General features: G+C 46.9%; 1 protein-coding gene across 1 annotated transcript in view; it reads left to right on the top strand.

Annotated features, from left to right (window-relative positions):
* LOC140392312 (CUB and zona pellucida-like domain-containing protein 1) overlaps positions 1 to 8,426 on the top strand; it is a 33,267-nt gene extending 24,841 nt beyond the window's left edge. The window contains exons 11-14 of the mRNA XM_072477628.1: positions 1,481 to 1,656; positions 2,640 to 3,040; positions 6,773 to 7,034; positions 7,894 to 8,426. Of these exons, the coding sequence (XP_072333729.1) occupies positions 1,481 to 1,656; positions 2,640 to 3,040; positions 6,773 to 7,034; positions 7,894 to 7,905 (851 nt within the window). The 3' untranslated portion in view covers positions 7,906 to 8,426. The remainder of the gene's footprint in view (positions 1 to 1,480; positions 1,657 to 2,639; positions 3,041 to 6,772; positions 7,035 to 7,893) is intronic.
* Positions 8,427 to 12,838: the final 4,412 nt, after the last annotated feature.

Below are 12,838 nucleotides of genomic sequence, written 5' to 3'. Positions count from 1 at the left end.
TCACCAGGTAGTTGAGTACGCGTTGCGAGCGTGTGTCTGGCGAAGAGCGCATTCGTCTTCTGTTCATAATTTTCTTTGAGTCGAGTCATGGCATCAGCGTAATTGGGCACATCCTGGATCAGCGGGAAGACTTTGGAGCTGAGTCTGGAGTACAATATCTGGATCTTCTGAGCCTCTGGAACAGGGGTCGGCACTGCATTGATATACGCTTCAAAACAAGCCAGCCAGTGCTGGAAGTCCTTTCTGGCGTCGCTTGCGTGTGGATCCAGCTGCAGGCGATCTGGTTTAATCCGGAGGTCCTTCTTCTGAATCTGATACTAATAAATTGAGGCACGATCAATTTGACTGGAGACGAAGTTGAATCCAAACTGAGGCTTTATTAATATCAGATGTGTGGCCTCCCACAGCAGCTGGCGAAATGACTGCGAGCTGGAGGCCACGCATATTTATAACCCGCCTCCTGGGCGGAGCTAGCATGCAGGGGCCACAGGTGAACCTGTAGTGCAGGTTCTACCGTACAACCTCTAATATCAGAACACAGTGGTTTACCACAGCTGTTATATCCAGTGTCAGCCAAAAGTTGTTTCCCTCAGTCTTCTGAGAATCCCTGAACCGGTTTCCAGCAGTAAGGCCCACTCTGGTGACTTCTTCACCTGGCCACACCACGACAAATCATCCAATGTTCTTAGATCTTGATAAAACCTGACTTGTCAACCAATGAATGTGCTCCCACCTGCCCAGTAGCTAACAGCCTTTTTCCCTGCTATTCACAGTAGCTACTGTTTCCATGTCTCTTTCTCTTTCTTCGGGATCCTTTCTCTATTTCTCTGTCCATGATGTCTAATTCAGTAATCCTGCGACTCCGTATGTTTACCCATAGCAAAGTCATCTGCTCTTTTCTTTTGTGTTCAGCTGTTAAAGCTATCACTTGGGTATCAGTAGATCTGGACCTAGGTGCCCCATGGAGGGCATGGGCAGCATAGTTGTTAGCACTGTGGCTTCACAGCGCCAGAATCCCAGGTTCAATCCCCTGCTGGGTCACTGGCTGTGCGGAGTCTGCACCTTCTCCCCGTGTCTGCGTGGGTTTCCTCCGGGTGCTCCGGTTTCCTCCCACAGTCCAAAGACGTGCAGGTTAGATGGATTGGCCATGCCAAATTGCCCTTAGTATCAAAAAAGGTTAGGAGGGGTTGTTGGGTTTGGGGAATAGGGTGGAAGTGAGGGCTTAAGTGGGTCGGTGCAGACACGATGGGCTGAATGGCCACCTTCTGCACTGTATATTCTATGTTCTTGTTCTGTGAAATCAGGTAGTTTTACCTTGAATTAAATAGACAGTTTAAAATATAGTTATCTTATAAACAAATAACAAGTGAAATGCAGTAAAATGACACATTGTAATACTGGCGTCGGTACAGATAATCATTGTCTAAGACAAGTTCATTTCTGACGTTTAGGATTCATTAAGCTTTGTTTTCCCCCTCAGATATTTTAACTTGTTCAACAGATTATATGGAAGCAAAAATTAATAGGTCCTACCTCAACCTTCTGGGTTTTAATGAACACAATCTTTATTTGAATGATCGAAACTGCCGGCCATCAATAACATCTAATGACGTAGTGTTCAAAATACCACTTACTAGGTGTGGTACAGAACGACAGGTAAGGAAACAGCAATGGGATGGTTGGCTCCACAAAATACAAACAACTATTTTTCCGTTTTCCATGATGATATAATTGTTGAAACATTCAAGCTGCACCTTCTTACCCTTTCAACTACTCCAATATTGCCCTTGCATAAATACGTTCTAAAGATATTGTGCTCAAATAATGTACCACCTTTGGTTTTGACATAACCATTCTGCTCTCAGACACTATAATCTTTGTTAGCGATTGTGCTGTCTTCAAAGCCTCAGATATGGTTTGGTAAAATGTCCTTCTAAACTATGGCCTCCTACCTATCTTCTTCACCACTTCTTTCATCAATTGATTTTTTGCTGCAGTTGAAGTCATTCTTTGACTTGTTTTCCATTTTCCACCATCTTCCCATGGACTGTCCTCTCCTCCTTTATTTCTTTTCTGTATCAGTGAGCTTGTGCATCTTCTTGCTTTACATTCCTCCAGATCACTCGCCATCACTAACCTTCGCCACTCTCACATTCTACGATGGTCTTTTGTATTCATGCAATGAAAGTCTTGTTTCTTTCAATTCTTCACTTTAATTATGTCTCTCATTGGGCCAACCAACAGTTCCGGTCTCTTATCTTTGATGTTCTACCATTAGTCCTTTCTCATATATTGATGTTCTTAGCCTCAGGATCTCAACCTCTTACTGCCCCATTGCAAAGGTCACCTCCAATGAAGAGGGTATTTTTTTGTTTTCATGGTGGAAAGTTTATTTTTTAAGAGCTTTTAAATTTCTGAAAAGAAAATGTGTCCAAGATGTAGAGGAAGGTTATTCTACCCTAACCAGCATTCCCCATGATTTTTTGCTGGGGATAATGTCATTTCGGATAATAAACCCTGATTTTTCACTTTATGACTTTGAAAATATTAATTTATTCAGTGATCGCTGTCATCTCTCGTGCATCAAAATGTTCATCCTGTAAAAGATTTCAATTCTCATGTGCTTTCTATTCTCACAGGAAAACAGTGGCAGCATCATATATTCAAACACCATCCGAACTTCACCTGCCGACTCAGTTATAACTCGGGAAACAAACTTACAGTTCAACATTGGCTGTGAGATGCAACAGGATACAATGTTTAAAATAATGTATGTGACAAATGAAAGCTTGACAGGTGACATAGTGGACAACATAACGGAATCTGGCCGCTATAATGTCAGCATGACATTCTATGACTCGTCATCGTTTAGCTGGCCAGTGCTGGATTCACCTTATTATGTTGATCTGAGGCAAAACCTCTTCCTGCAAGTGAACCTACACAGCTCAGACCCGTATCTCGTGGTGTTTGTGGACACCTGCACTGCATCACCTTACAGCTATGACTGGATATCAAGGACCTATGATCTAATAAAGAATGGGTAAGAAATGTTAACCCTTCATCAAAATATTCCTAACTGACTGAGATTTATCGGAATTTATCCAGAATACCTTAAATCACAATTGCAACAGTCACTGTGATCTTCTGTATGTGGTAGTATGCCATAAAAGGGGGTTTAAAAGTTTCAAGCGGAATTCTTCTCAACTAACATTAGTACTCGAGGTGTGAACAATCTTTTTTATGAGCTATTGATGTGCTGTGAGAATTATATGTTTAAAAATGAGCTGCTTTCTCTTCATTGCTTTAACTGCTAACATCTAATGAATGTTACTCATGAATTTTAAAAAGTCATGAACTGTGTACAGAAGCTTAAAATAATTCCTCCCATAATTCTTACATGTCTTTTGAAGTGTTCTAGAAAGCTATCAGGTTTCTAGGAAATAGAAAATAAATGTTGGAGTTGGGTCAATGGGCATGTGAGTGTCAGAGCTTGGCAGAGGAGGCATGAGGGGTGCAAGGGGGTGAATGGTGCTGCAGAGCTTGGCATAGGGGGAATGAATGGTCAGAGGGGGTGGACTCTGGTGCAGAGCTTGGCATGGGGGGAATGAAGGAACACAGGGGGTGGATGGGTGGGGTGGGTGGAAAGGCAGAGTCTGGCATAAGAGGCCTGAAGGAATGGATTGGGCACAACTTGACATTGAGGCATGAGGAGAACTTGGGCGGGATTCTCTGTCGACCGATGCTGGAATCAGGAACGCGATTGGGTGGAGAATCGGTTTTGACGCCAAAATCATAGCAGGTGCTTGTTTCACGCCAAATCGCAACTCTCTGGTGCCTCGACAGCGGCGTGAATGCGTTCCAGAACGCACGTATGGTAAACGCCGTTGGTATATCATTAGTGGGCCTGACCCGGCATTCCCTGGGGTCTCCACGATTCTCCACCTCCACTGAGGCAGATTCCCAACGGTGAGGTTCACTGTGCATTTACAAATTGTAAAACAGGCGCCGGGGGCTGCTGAGGAGAGAGGGGGTACGAAAAGTGTCCAACATCGCCATAGTTTCCTGATGGTCATGTCATTGGCCACGGGTCTTCTGACAGGGCTGGGGGGAGTAGCGGGGTGTGGCCAGGAAGTGGGCTGTGGGGTCAGGGTGGATGGGCATGGAGCACCATTACCGCGGTCTTTGTGGTGCACAATCTGGTGAGCTCCACACAGCTGCTGATGTACATCAGGTGGAGGCAGGAACACCCAGGCGAGACAGCAGTCAGAAGTCTGCTGGATCCCAGGACCCAGCTGGGTCCCAGCCTGATGCTGAGCCTGTGGTACAGAGATACTCGGAGCTGATGGAGATGATAGGGAGCTGGCCAGAATTGATGGGGGAAGGAGCCTAGCAGAGAAGACAGTGGAACAGCAATGGCAGGAGTTTTGGGGGTTATGAGGGAGGTACAACAGAAATTCATCCCAAAGAGGAGGAAACATGCTAAGTGGAGGGAGGACAAGGCATCCATGGCTGACGAGGGATGTCAAGGACAGCATAAAGGCTAAAGAAAAAGCATACAAAGTGACGAGGAGTAGTGGGAAACCAGAGGATTGGGAAGCCTTTAAAAGCGAGCAGAGGATAACTAAAAAAGCAATAAGGGGGAGAAGATGAAATACGAGTGTAAGCTAGCTAGTAATATAAAGGAAGATTGGAAGAGATGTTTTCAATATATAAAAGGTAAGAGAGAGGCAAAAATAGACATTGGACCACTAGAAAATGTGGCTGGAGAAGTAATAATAGGAAACAAAGAAATGGCAGATGAACTGAATAGTTACTTTGCATCAGTCTTCATGGTGGAAGACACCAGTGGGATGCCAGAGCTCCAGGGGAACCAGGGGACAGAGGTGAGTGCAGTGACCATTACTAAGGAGAAGGTTCTGGGAAAACTGAAAGGTCTGAAGGTGGATAAGTCACCTGGACCGGATGGACTACACCCCAGGGTCCTAAAAGAGATAGCTGAGGAAATTGTGGAGGCATTAGTGATGATCTTTCAGGAATCACTGGAGGCAGGAAGGGACCCAGAGGACTGGAAGGTGGCTAATGTAACACCACTGTTTAAGAAGGGAGGGAAGCAGACGATGGGAAATTATAGGCTGGTTAGCCTGACTTTGGTCATTGGTAAGATTTTAGAGTCTGTTATTAAAGATGAGATCGCGAAGCACTTGGAAGTGCATGGTGAATTAGGACTGAGTCAGCACGGCTTTGTCAAAAGGAGGTCATGGCTGACAAATCTGTTAGAGTTCTTTGAGGAGGTAACAAGCAAGTTAGACAAAGGAGAATCAGTGGACGTGATTTATTTAGATTTCCAGAAGGCCTTTGACAAGGTGCCGCATAGGAGACTGTTAAATAAGTTAAAAGCCCATTGTGTTAAGGGTAAGATCCTGGCATGGATAGAGGATTGGCCGACTGGTAGAAGTAAAAGAGTAGGGATAAAGGGGTCTTTTTCAGGATGGCAGCCGGTGACTAGTGGTGTGCCTCAGGGGTCTGTGCTGGGACCACAACTTTTTACAATATACATTAATGATCTGGAAGAAGGTACTGAAAGCACTGTTGCTAAGTTTGCAGATGATACAAAGATCTGTAGAGGGACAGGTAGAATTGAGGAAGCAAGGGGGCTGCAGAAGGACTTTGACATGCTAGGAGAGTGGGCAATGAAGTGGCAAATGAAATACAATGTGGAAATGTGTGAGGTAATGCACTTTTGAAGGAGGAATCTAGGCATAGACTATTTTCTAAATGGGGAAATGCTTCAGAAAGCAGAAGCACAAAAGGACTTTCACGATTCTCTTAAGGTTAATGTGCAGGTTCAGTCGACAGTGAAGAAGGCAAATGCAATGTTAGCATTCATGTCAAGAGGGCTAGAATACAAGACCAGATATGTACTTCTGAGGCTATATAAGGCTCTGGTCAGACCCCATTTGGAGTATTGTGAGCAGTATTTTGGGCCCCATATCTAAGGAAGGATGTGCTGGCCTTGGAAAGGGTCCAGAGGAGGTTCACAAGAATGATCCCTGGAATGAAGAGCTTGTCGTATGAGGAACGTTTGAGGACTCTGGGTCTGTACTCGGTGGAGTTTAGAAGGATGAGAGGGGATCTTATTGAAACGTACAAGATACTGCGATAGCGTGGATATGGAGAGGATGTTCCCACTTGTCGGAAAAACTAGAACCAGAGGACACCATCTCAGATTAAAGAGACGATCCTTTAAAACAGAGATGAGGAGGAATTTTTTCAGCCAGAGGGTGATGAATCTGTAGAACTCTTGCCGCAGAAGGCTGTGGAGGCCAATTCACTGAGCGTCTTTAAGACAGAGATAGATAGGTTCTTGATTAATAAGGGGATCAGGGGTTATGGGGAGAAGGCAGGAGAATGGGTATGAGAAAATATCAGCCATGATTGAATGGCGGAGCAGACTCGATGGGCCAAGTGGCCTAATTCTGCTCCTATGTCTTATGGTCTTCAAAATAAGCTGTTGACATGGGTTTATCTCCAGGCAGATTCAGTGTAAAGTCACATGGGCTTATCTCCAGGCAGATCCTATATGAGGTCCCAACCACCTCTCCAAACAACTCAATTTTACCTTGAATTAAAGGAGACAGTTTTAAACATAACTGTTTTATAAAGTCCAGCATTCATAACAGCTGTAACATAGCAATGCATTTACATTTACAGCAAAACTCTAGTTTGGACTAGGATTTTATGTTCCAGTATTAACACTAAATTTATTTTATAGGTGTGCGAGGGATGGGACATACGAGACGTATCCTTCACCAGCTAATGGTGTTGCACGATTCAAATTCAACGCTTTTAAATTCCTCAACCTTCATCCTTCAGTCTACTTGCAGTGTAAAGTTGTGGTCTGTAAAGCTTATGATTATTCTTCTCGCTGTTACCGTGGGTGCCTATCTCGAAAGAAAAGGGCCACGTGTTCTTCGAGAGGAAGCACTGATGTTCTCATCGGACCCATCGAACTGAAGAAAACTATGAAGGTGGAGGTGAGCCAATTGTGTTACTTACTGATTACATCACCGAAAGCATGGTTAAATTGGAAACTTGGGTGGGATTCTCCGCAAACGGCGTGATGTCCACCGACCGGCGGCAAAAACGGCGCGAATCAGTCCGACATCGCGCCGCCCCAAAGGTGCGGAATCCTCCGCATCTTGAGGGGCCGAGCCCTCACCTTGAGGGGCTAGGCCCGCGCTGGACTGATTTCCGCCCCGCCAGCTGGCGGGAAAGGCCTTTGGTGCCCCGCCAGCTGGCGCAAAACTGACTTTGCAATGCGGCGCATGCGCGGGAGCGTCAGCGGCCGCTCACAGCATCCCCACGCATATGCAGTGGAGGGGGTCTCTTCCACCTCCGCCATAGTGGAGACCATGGCGAAGGCGGAAGGAAAAGAGTGCCCCCACGGCACTGGCACGCCCGTGGATCGGTGGGCCCCGATCACGGGCCAGGCCACTGTGGGGGCACCCCCCGGGGCCAGATCGCCCCGTGCCCCCCCCCAGGACCCCGGAGCCTGCCCGCGCCGCCTTGTCCCACCGGTAAGAGAGGTGGTTTGATTCTCGCCGGCGGGACAGGCATTCCAGCAGCGGGACTTCGGCCCATCGCGGGTCGGAGAATCGCTGGGGGGGGCCCGCCAACCAGCGTGGCCGGATTCCCACCCCCGCCGAATATCCGGTGCTGGAGAATTCGGCAACCGCCAGGGGCGGGATTCACGCCAGCCCCCGGCGATTCTCCGACCCGGCGGGGAGTCAGAGAATCCCGCCCCTTGAGTTTCAATGATGCGCTGTAATTTAGTAGCTCCCGCTACTGATAGTCATTGTTGAAAAATGCGAAATTGTTTTTAATATTTTTCAGGGCTTGGAATAAAAAAAGTGGGAGGAGCTGATGAGCCAACTAGCCAATCCAGTTTTCAATTTCTTCTTTCTCTGTTGCGGTTGGTTAAGTTTTGGTTGCCACGGTGTTAAAACTACACAGCAGTCAACAGAGGGACTCTGCTCGTGAGCAGCTTGGAGCCAATTTTCCAAGTGTAGCTGCTCACCAAATGGAATCGTCTGTAGAATTCTGCTCTGAAGTGATTCTGTCAACCAATAATCAAGATGATTATAAATTGAACACTGCTTACCATTCCATATCGAACTTACTGCATGGACAAAATTCAAGAGTTGATCAAAATGAATTGAAAGATTATCTGAAGTAACTAACTTAGCTGCTGGGATCAAGTTAAAATAAATGAGAATGTGTTATCTGTTGTGCCTCAATAATCGCTAATTGGAATACAGCAATATTTGAATGTATTTGCTCAATTGTTTCTGCTTTCATTAAATCTGTTGCAAAAAATACTTGTTACCTGCAATTAATAATAATGCAATAAAATATTTTCTTCTGCACATCATTGTTGTACTTTATTAAGTTCTCGCAAGAAGATGACTTTCACATACGAAGAAACCATGAAACTTTCTTTTATCACAAAATGTTTTAATCTTTTGGACCTTACTACTTCCTGTCGCCAGGCTCGAGGGTGAAGAAAACAAAATCAGAAACAAACAGACTTTTTAGAAGGGCAGGCATTAGTTTCCGGTTCAATCAGAATTGGAAAAAATCAGAAGTGTAAGAGGATTTAAGCAAGTAGACAGGGAAAGGGGGAAGGGGAGGAAAGAACAAAAGGGAAGGTCTATGTTAGGGTGGAGGGTAGGAGAGCTTAAATAACAAAATGGAGGATGCTATAAAATGAGTGGTAATGGGGCAAGAAAAGAAACAAAGATGGGTCGTGAGGAGGTGGAAATGGCAATAAAAGCATCATTGCCAATTGGTGCTGTGGCAGGACTGTCACAGCTATTCGACTATAGTGTTCCTCACTCCCCAACTGAACAGCCGAGCTGTAACAGGGGAGCTAAACATCCACCCGCTCTCTGATCAAATACAATACAGAGCAATTATACTGTTGCTTTTCTTCCAAGTAATTGACATGTACCAATCAAAAGAACACATTTGTACAGGAATTATCTGTATCCATTCAGAACTAATAATTAGGATTACATAATGGATAATTTATGAGTATAAAAATAATAATAATCACTTATTGTCACAAGTAGGCTTCAATGAAGTTACTGTGAAAAACCCCTAGTCGCCACATTCCGGCATCTGTTCGAGGAGGCTGGTACAGGAATTGAGCCTGCCCTGCTGGCCTTGTTCTGCATTACAAGCCAGCTGTTTAGCCCACTGTGCTTACCAATTGTAATCTGGGCACGTATACTTATTTAGAATATCACCAAGCATGTATTTGTCTCAACTTACCCAATAACTGCTGGACATGAGTAAGACAAAGATATGCTTGGCCAATGTGTACCATACTCCCCTTCCATTGTCCTGTGTGTTAGTGGACACACATGAGTTGCAGCTGCATAATGATCAAGTGAATTTTCTGAGTTTGAGCTGCCTCCCTAGAATTAATAGAGCAAGGGTTCTTGACTCTCTGCAGATAGTCTGAGCTGAAGTAACTAGTTTTCTGTCTTTGAGAATTTAGCAGCTAGTAACTTGTTTTCAAACCTGTATGACCTTTAAACCCTTTCAGTGCTGTCTGATAAAAAGGGAACAGTTGTTATGATCTGAAATCATTAAATTCATTGTTGATTCTAGGAGGCTGTAACATGCCTAACTGAAAGGTGATTCCCTCAAGCTTCATGGGAACAGTGAAGGAGACCAATTGGGACCTAGAACTCAGAGTGAGAGGGCACTGGAAAACTAAAATGATAGGCGAAGAAACTCAAGGTCATGTGTGCAGAGGTGTTTTGCGGAATAATCACCCAATCCATGTTTGATCTTCCACATGTAGAGGAGGCTGCTGGGACCACATGGGCTTTGGATGTTCTTTGCTGGCATCACTGCCCCAGAATTGTATTATCAGTTTAAAACCTGAGAATGGGTGTGATTGAGCGATCTTGTCGCATGCAACTTGGTGACGCACGAGGCTCTTAAATCTCGCAAGAGGCCTCTCGCCTTGCTTGATCTAACGAGATTTTGTGAGATGTTGCGATCTGAGTCTTGCCTGCTATGGGCGAGATCCAGATTAACATATTGAATTGATCCATTAGGTTCATGTAAATATTTCTTCCGAGGCCCGGGAACTAACAGCCACGTCTGGGAGACCTCACTATGGTACCGCTTAGCAATGGTTTCCACGCAAACATGAACCAGGCATCATGGCATCTGAGGAGGGGGGGTTCTCCCAGGATCTTTGAGACACCTGGTGGTTAGAGACAGTGCAGGGTGGCACCCTGCCTCTCCCTCGCACCCGTCACGGCCACCCTGGCACTTCCAAGGTGCCCGAATGGCACTGCCAGAGTGTCTGGGTGGCAATGCCAGGGTACCTGGGTACCAGGATGGCACTGCCATGTGCTGGGGCCTGAGGGAGGCTATGCCTATGAAAGAGAGGATGAGGGGATGAACGGCGGGTATGAAGAAGACTCCTAAAGATTGGGGGTGTGAAGGGTGGGGGTCCTGAAAGGGGGAGACCTGAAAGGGGTGTGGGAGGTCTGAAAAGTGGGGGTCCTCAGCGATCCCATAGCACGGTGTCCTCACTTGGGGATGGGTAATGCCCATGTGTGTGGGGAGGGGGGGGGATGGGTGACATTGCCCATGGGTTAGGGTGTGGGGTCCCTCAAGCTCACTTAGAGATCCAGGCACCCTTTCAAAATGGAGTCCTGATCTCTGAGCAGCTGGTCTCTCTGGCGAGTTCAGCTCCCTATTGAAGGGCATGATTTACTGATTGCATCTATCTCACTGGAACCAGAACAGGATGTGGTCGGTAAATTCGGGAGAGGCACCTGCTGACAGTCGTTACATCTCGTGAGATCTGGACAGATCTTACGACGCATTGTTATCTGGATCCCGCCCACATTGGGTGGGATCTAGACTCGCATAGATAAGTGAGCTTAAAAGCCCACTTAATTATGTCTACACTGGATCGAATGGCCAACCGGCATCTCCTGGCCTTGCCGAGGAAACCCCAACCGTGTGCCGTTTAGCACTGGTCCCCAAAAATGGAGACCAGGTGGAATGGCACTTAGGGGGAGTCTCCTCTGGCCAGGCCGACATGCTGGCACTGCTGGTGCCGCCTGGGCACCTTGGCACAGTCAGCCTGGCACCCTTGCGGTGAAACCTGGCACCCTGGCAGAGCTTCCTGAGGGCCATCCAGGCTGGCAGTGCCAAAGAGCCAGGCTGGCATTTTGCCCACACTGGGGATTGGACTTGGGAGTGCCCTGCCGGTATCTGGTGGGGTGCAAGGTGTCTCAAGAACCCGCTTTTTGGTGAGTTGGGGTATTAGGGGGAGGGCCAGGGATTGCTTGAGAGTTGATAGATCGGGGAGCCATTTTTAAATGGCGGCCCAATCGCCTCCTTGAGGCCAAAATAATAACAATGTGCTGTTAGATAGCGAGGCAGTGCCGAATGACTCCACTATTCCCGCCCGGAAGGATCTCTGATTTTTTTGATTAAATCAAATAATAATTGTGGATTAGACCGAGGAACTGCCCAAAGCAGAATAGAATGATTAAGGGTGCGACCTAATGGCCACATTGCGCCCAGCATGGATCCGTGAAAGGCAGTTTGATCGTGGTAGAGGCTGAAATCGGGATCAGCGTCGGGTGTCAATCAGTTTCCAATCTAACCGGCCCACTCCCGTTGGCGGGTTCTGGTTCCCAACTGACTGGCAAGGTTCCAATTGACGCCAATTGAGAGAAAACTCCATATCATTAACGGCATGGACAGCTTCTCGAGACCTACCTGGTTCCCCAGCAAGCGGTTACGTGGGTGCCCTTTAGCACACCTATTTAAAAATGGGAACCTGGCAAAATGGCTGCTGAGGAGAGGAGGTGAGTAGCCATCTTTGAAGTTGGGCCTGCAGCCCGGGGGCTCTGGAGCTGCTGCCCCAGTAATTAGTGGGGGGTGAGGGGGAGGGTGGGGGAGCCCCTGGGGGGGGGGGGGGGCGAGCCTGTGGCCACCTTCATCGATACTGAGGCGCCGCATCCGGGCGGTGGCCTGTACACTCTCTGCCTCGTGGGAGGCAAGTTGTTCATGTTCTGCCGATTTAAGATGGGAGTACCGACTTTTCGCCGGTTCATGCACTTTACATGTCTCGAGTGCGACTGGCAGGGTCATGTTTTTTATTTTTAGGAGCTGCTCCCGCAGGGCGTCGGAGTGGACCGCAAACACGATCTGATCCCTGATGATGGAATCAGCGGTGTCACCATAGTTGCAGGACTGCGCTAATATATGGAGGTGAGTTATAAAGGATTGGAAAGTTTCATCCTTACCCTGAAGGTGTTGCTGGAAGACATAGCGCTCAAAGCTCTCATTCGTTTCGGCTTCACAGTGACTGTCGAATTTAGCTAAAACGGTCCCGAACTTGGTCTTGTCCTCGTCATCGGCAAAAGTAAGCGAGTTGAAAATTTGGATGGCTTGGTCCCCCGCAGTTAATAGGAGCAGCACGATTTTTCTGGCATCGGACACATCCTCGAGGCCCGAGGCCTCAATGTAGATACTGAACTTCTGCTTGAAGACCCGCCAGTTGGCGCCGAGACTGCCGGAGATCCGTAGCTGTGGAGGGGCCTGGATCTTCTCCATGCTGCTGGAAGGCACTTGCTGGTTGTCACCGAATCACTCAAGGGTTTATCACTTAGATAAAGTAGACTAATGGTACCATGTCGTGTTATTCACCCTGGGGTAAAACGGACTGCAACTGGATGCAGTTGTACTGGAAAGTAAGACACCAAACTTAGACGTTGGTTCAATACGATTTATT

Source organism: Scyliorhinus torazame, chromosome 16 (genome assembly GCF_047496885.1).
Source record: "Scyliorhinus torazame isolate Kashiwa2021f chromosome 16, sScyTor2.1, whole genome shotgun sequence".
Taxonomy (NCBI): Eukaryota; Metazoa; Chordata; class Chondrichthyes; order Carcharhiniformes; family Scyliorhinidae; genus Scyliorhinus; species Scyliorhinus torazame.
Note: the sequence above shows the minus strand (reverse complement) of the source record. Positions and strands in the feature narration are given on the sequence as shown.